Source organism: Nannospalax galili, unplaced genomic scaffold, assembly GCF_000622305.1.
Source record: "Nannospalax galili isolate Female #2095 unplaced genomic scaffold, S.galili_v1.0 scaffold429, whole genome shotgun sequence".
Lineage (NCBI taxonomy): Eukaryota > Metazoa > Chordata > Mammalia > Rodentia > Spalacidae > Nannospalax > Nannospalax galili.
This window is the reverse complement of record NW_008360330.1, coordinates 6,187,322-6,193,855: the sequence shown is the minus strand read 5'-3', so window position 1 is coordinate 6,193,855 and position 6,534 is coordinate 6,187,322. Positions and strand designations below refer to the sequence as shown.

The window sequence follows — 6,534 nt, the reverse complement described above, 5'->3', positions numbered from 1 at the left end:
TGTATATATGTTTTATATATATAGGAAAATCTCATAATAAAACAAAGTAATGGGGTGAATATGATCACAATACATTATATGCTTGCATGAGAATGTCATAATGAAATTCCTTCATATACTTAAAAAAAAGTTGGGTGTGGTAGCACATGACTTTATTCCCAGTACTTGGAGGCAGAGGCAGATGGATCTCTGTGAGTTTGAGGCCACCCTGGTCTATACAGTGAGTTCCAGGAGAGCTAGTGCTACACGGTGAGATCCTGTCTCAAAAAAAGAGAAAAATAATTTTTTTTAAAGTTTGGAAATTTTAAATAATTACCCAGGGACTAGAGCTATGACTCAACTATTAAAGAGCACAGGCAGCTCTTTCAGAAGACCTAGGTCCTTAAGTTCAGTTCCAAGGGATCCATTGCCTTCTCTGGCCTCCATGAGCACTGTATGCACAGGACACTTAATGCAGGCAAAACACTCACACACATAATTAATTATTCAATGAACAATCCTGATTTTCAAAAATAGTGAGTTAAAAGATTATTAGGCTAAACCTCCCAGAGAAAAAAATACTAAAAATTCTAGGTAAAATATTTTAATATTTCCCCCCAAAGAACAAAGAATTTATAAGCTACTAAGAAATCGTCACACCAAAATGCAAGAGAAAGTGAGATATACTTTTGCCTTAAGAGTACCTGCATATCCAGAAAACTTTGAACTGTAGTTTTGATGGTCTAACAGGTCAAAGGGTATAGCTATCAAAACCAGGGTCTATATTGGTAGGGCATCTAGAGAGCTTTCCTCCACTAAGCTAAGTTCTGTGAGATATACTCCCAGAGAAAGGGAAAAAAATATTCACATGAATTTGTAGCTCAATTTTCACACCACTAGAGTCATACATAAATCCTCAAGTTGTTAACTTACATTAGCATATCAAACCCTTGTGGAGATAGGTAACCTCACTTGCATCATTCAACCAGTCTAACACATAAGTTTTCAAGGCAACAGCAGTAGAAACCAAAGGTACAAAGAAACAATGAGGGCCTGGGTAAAGACTCCTACCCACAAGCCTGATGAACCTGAATTTGATCCCCAGGACCCACCCATATGGTGAAAGGAGAGGCCCAGCTTGCACAAGTTGTCCTCTAACCTCTGTGTACACGTGTGTGCACACATGCACAAATAGAAATGTAAAAATTTATCTAGAAACAACAACAAAGAAACAATGAATCATAAGAACAAGTGGAGACAACATAAAGGAAACCCTCCAAACTGCAAGACACTTTTATTTCTAGATAAATTATGAAACCAACACACACTAAAGCAGAATTCCAACAAGACAAAAGACCAGCTTAGCTTGAGACTTTTACAGAGAACAACAATCTATAAAAATTTGTACAGCTAAGGTAGGCCTGGTGGCCCATGCCTTTAAATTCCAGCATTTGGGAGGCGGAGACAGGTGGATATCTGTGAGACAGAGGCTAACCTGGTCTTCATAGTGAGTTCCAGGCCAGCTAGGGCTACAGGGAGACCCTGTCTTAATAAATAAATAAATAAATAAATAAATAAATAAATAAATAAATAAATTCATCATTCAGGGAACAAAGTTTTAAAAGATGGGTTTTTTAATATTTGTCCAAATATTAACTATTATCCATAATCTCTATTCCTTCTAATAGATCTCAGTTACCATCCAGTTTCATTTCCTTTCAGAGCTGGAAGATTGTTGGTAACAAATTATCCAGGGTTGTTTCCATGTTATATGGGGGTGGAACCCTCACATACCAAGGAAGTGCTCTACCACTACCCAGTCCTTCAGTTTTTACTTACAGTGGTGAAGCACATAGTCATATTTTCGACAGCAACAGACTTATATGAGAGTGGTTCCATAAGATTATAATGGACTTGAAAAATTCCTATTTCTTAGTAATACTGTTGTGTGATAATACCATAGGACAACACATTATCCACATTTGAGATGATGCTGGTGTAAATAACCCTGTGCTGCAAGTCATATGAAATAATACAGCACATGCAACTATGCCCAGTGTACAATATTTGACAGTAAACGACTACTACTGTTTTATAGATTTACTTATTTATTCCATCTTAGAGACTATGCCAACAAAAGCTACATAGAATCTCTCGAATTTGAAATGTTTGTGCTAGTCTCATTTAGCTTGTAATGTCTTACTTCTTTTTCTCCTAGGTATGAGACCTTTCCTGATTAGACAAAGCCAGTAAGCCTCTTTTTGCTCCTTTCCCATATATTGTGACAACTTTTATTTTATTTATTTTTCTTTTTGAGGCAGGGTCTCCCTGTAGCCCCAGCTGGCCTGGAACTCACTACGTAGACCAGGGTGGCCTCAAACTCACAGAGATCCACCTGCCTCTGCCTCCCAAGTGCTGAGATTAAAGGTGTGTGCCACTATGCCCAGCTAACAACTTTTATTATGGCAAATATGAGACAAAACTATTTCTGTCCACATGTCTCTCATACAACATATAATGATTACGTGTTTTATTTTTGTGTCCTGAGAACTCAGAACCATTGCTGGCACAAAGTAAGCACTAAAATCTTAGCTGATTAATGGGAAACAACAAACATACCTCTACTGGTCTCACCCAAGCCAAAGAACAAGGAATGGCCTGAGCTGGAAGCTTTGTGTAGCAGCACCTACAGTAGAAAAAAAAATGAATATTTAATCCTATGTTTAAATTGCTTTTATGAAGTCTTTAATCTACTTCGTGATTTTTTTATTAATACTATTTCAATTATTTCATGATATTAATTTTAAATTAAGGCTTTGTACTTTAAAAGAAATCTAAGAAATAAAATACAAAACACAGTCTTTGAAAAGAACCATGCAAAGAAAAACACAGGTAGGTAGTTCAATCTCTTTCACTATAAACACACTTCTTAGCATGGCCTAGACTCATTTTCTTAATAAAAGTCTGAAATTTTTTCTCATGGTCCATTCAAATTCATAATCCAGTGATAAAAGACAAAAGAAATGATATCCACCCATTAAATTAACTGATCAGTTGCCAAATCTGCACTAAGATCAGGAATGGAAAGGAGGAGAGGAAGAAGGCAAGGGAAAAAGAAGGACCCCAGGCCCAGAGTTCCAGAATTTTGATTCAAAATTTCATTTTTCCAGCATTCTTGTTAAATTCAACTCACTTGAGGAACCTCAGAGAGGACTTCTGGACAGTTCCTATATTTCCAAAATCTTGGTAGAACACTTCAACTTCCTTTTTCCCAAGGATTCTGTGGATAATAACTCGGTACCACCACTTATCCTCAGAAATTCTTACACAACAGAGATGGCCCGGCTGGATAAAATATTCTGGCATGATGTATCGATCAGAAACCAGCTGGTTAGAATAACAGCGCCTGTGAAATTCCATTATACACAAAAACCCATAGAGTAAGAGAAAAAAAGATAATTTTAATTGATGCATCAAGAATAAGAGTGTCTTGGCAAAAAGCAAAAACAATTTTGATCTGTTAATGCTTACTGTTAATATCAAAGAATTTATTATCCAAATCCTTTCTCTTCATCAACAAACTCTTCCAAGTATAAAAATTACACACTCATCTTGTTATCCCACATTCTCTGAATAGAATGTAATCCAACTTCAGTTCCCAGAACACATAGCATGGACATAAAAAGCAAAACAAACCCAATGACTTGTTCATTTCAAATCTAAGAGCCTCTGTATTCAGCATATCTTCTTCCGAGCTCTTGCTTACTTAATTTGCAATATACAACTCTCTCCTACTTCTTATCAATATTCTTAAAAGACTGTACATTGCCTTAAAATTCTGGATTCTTTGGAGTCTTTAAAAACAGAAACCTAGGTTCAAATCCTGGCTCCATCATTTACAAGACAGGTGACTATGCTATCTTTCTGTGTTTCAGCCTTGCTGAAGACAGAGACAGTAACAAAACCTTAGTTAAGATATACAAAAGTTTAGGACAGTGACTTAGTTCTGTTTTTCTGTTGCAAGTAATATGTTGCCCCGTCCACATCTATAGCTGAGTACATACCATTAGGTTCCCCTTTCAGCCAGTGGGAATGAAAGAAAAGTAGAGGTTATGGGCCACATCTTTTCTTTAAAAGACACTACTTTGGGAGGCAGAGGCAGGCAGATCTCTGTGAGTCCAAGGCCAGCCTGGTCTACATAGTGAGTTCCAGGCCAGCTGGGGCTACAGGGAGACCCTGTCTTAAAAAGACAAAAAAGACACTACCTGAAGTCGTCACATTTTACTTTTTAAAAATGTGATAAAGTGTTCAATAATTTGTCATCTTAAATTTGTACACAATTTGTTATAGCCTGTTCACTAGAATTTTGTATTCATATAACCACACCCAGATCCCGAGAAATGTAAATGGCTGTATACCTAGTTAAAATGTACATATCTTATTAACTAAGGTGAAAAGAGGAAAGAGATTGGGTATGGCTATAGGAAACTAGATTGTCTTCTGTATAGTTTAAAGTACAAGTTTTGAAATTTAGGATGTAAGCTCTTCTAGTCTATCAGTTTATCAGTGATGAAATGAGACATAAAAATGAATGAGACGGCATACAGCAAGACTGATAATATTTGAGATGTGGCCCATAACCTCTACCTTTCTTCTTTCATTCCCACTGGCTGAAAGGGGAATGTGGTGAGTGGTATGTGGTATGTGGATGGGGCAACATGTTACTTGCAACAGAAAAACAGAAAATACCCCTCACACCCTGGAGTGTCCATATTAGCATGCATTGCTTCTACTGGACTGTACAGGAAGAAGAGATAGTTTTTTATCTTCTCTATGCTACCATGGCTATGCCTTTGTAACACTGGCTAACCCTAATCCTAACTAAAATTCCACATTGCAAACTGACACTGAGTGGGAATGACTATTTTCTCTCACCCCAGATTAAACCTACTAAATCTCCAAGCCAACAGTTTTCAAATGGAGAGTGTTTTATATTCTCTTCCCTATTCTTATAACTGATGGTTTTACTTTAATTTCTCTCTAGTTTATCTCTTTTCTTTCTATACTGTCTCATAAAGACTTGCACATTTACAGATCTTTTCTTCATCTCATTCACTTTCTATACACTGCAACTGGAGTTATCCTTCTAAAAACAGTATGTTGATATTATTTTATGTCAGACTTTGTCATTGTGAAAAAAATACCTGAGGGAAAAACTTAAAAGGAGAAACAATTTATTTTGGCTCACAGTCCAGGGGTCTTGCTTGCCCTTTTGACATCTACATTGGTACTGTAAAAGCAACAGTAGGTAAAATACCAGGTTCCTTAGCCATATGAAGACAGTAGTATCAAATTTATCACTTCTCACTGTCATACAGTTCTGTTTTTGTTTTTGTTTTTTTTTAACAGCCAGTATCAGTTAAATAATGTTGTAATGCTGGGCACAGTGGCACATGCTTTTAATCCCAGCACTCTGGAGGCAGAGGCATGATGTTAATTTGAGGTCAGCCCGGTCTACATGGAGTTCCAGGGCTAGCCAGGGCTAAATAGAGACACCTGTCTCAAAAAATTTCAAGGAAAATAACTACAACTATATACTGTTAATGATAAAATTCAAGTCTTCAAGGAGAAGGTAGAAATTTGTAAATATTGAATCTAGTGCTTCAAGAGCCTTATAGCTTCATGAAAATTAATGCTTTCTGGATCATGTCAATAGTATTAATGAGTGTGATTTGTTTTTCAGAGACTAAGTTCATTCAACGCACACAAATCTTTTACTGATAGGCAGACCTCAGCTTTTTCTAGTTTACTATTAGTGTTAATCTCTTACTATATCAAATTTATAAGTTAAATTTCAGCATAGGTATGTGTGGTGGTTTGAATAAAAACGTCCCCCATAGGGGTTGCACAGATGGCTAGCAGTTAAGAGCACTGACCGCTCTTGCAGAGGACCCGGGTTCGATTCCCAGCACCCACATGGCGGCTACGAACCGTCCTTAACTCCAGTTCCAGGGGAATCCGAAGCCCTCTTCTGACCTCCGTGGCATTGCATGACACGGGTACACTCACATACATGCAGGCAATACACTTATACACATAAAATTAAAAAAAAAATCTCCCATAGGCTCCAAGTATTTGGACATTTTTGTCCCCAGTTGGTGGTGCTGTTTTGGGAGGTCTTAGAAGGTGTGGCTATTTTGGAGGAAGCACATCACTGGGGGTGGGCTGAGAGAGTTTTTACAACTTGCTGGATCTTGAAAATGCTTGAAAATGTGAGCTCTCTGCTTTCTGCTCCTGCTCCAACCACCTCCTGCCACCATGCCTCCCTACCATGACAGATTCTAATTCCCCTGGAACCATAAGCTCAAATAAACTCTTCCTTCTATAAGTTGCTTTGGTCAGTGTTTCGGTTACAGCAACAGAAAACTAACTAATACAGCATGTATGTATATGAAAAAACAGTATATACATACAGATAGATGTAGGGTTTGGTATAATCCACAGTTTCAGCACTCATTGTAAGATTTGGAAGATAGCCTCTGTATAAGGATATGA

At 37.3% G+C, this 6,534-nt stretch overlaps 1 protein-coding gene across 5 annotated transcripts in view; it reads right to left on the bottom strand.

Moving 5' to 3' along the window:
* Tdrd5 (tudor domain containing 5) overlaps window positions 1-6,534 on the bottom strand; it is a 71,658-nt gene that overhangs the window by 29,199 nt on the left and 35,925 nt on the right. For all 5 annotated transcript variants that reach the window (XM_029560210.1, XM_008826140.2, XM_029560208.1 and 2 more), the window contains 2 exons: window positions 3,173-3,385; window positions 2,599-2,665 (listed from right to left, as the gene is read on the bottom strand). In XM_029560210.1, coding sequence (XP_029416070.1) covers window positions 2,599-2,665; window positions 3,173-3,385 — 280 coding nt within the window. The remainder of the gene's footprint in view (window positions 1-2,598; window positions 2,666-3,172; window positions 3,386-6,534) is intronic.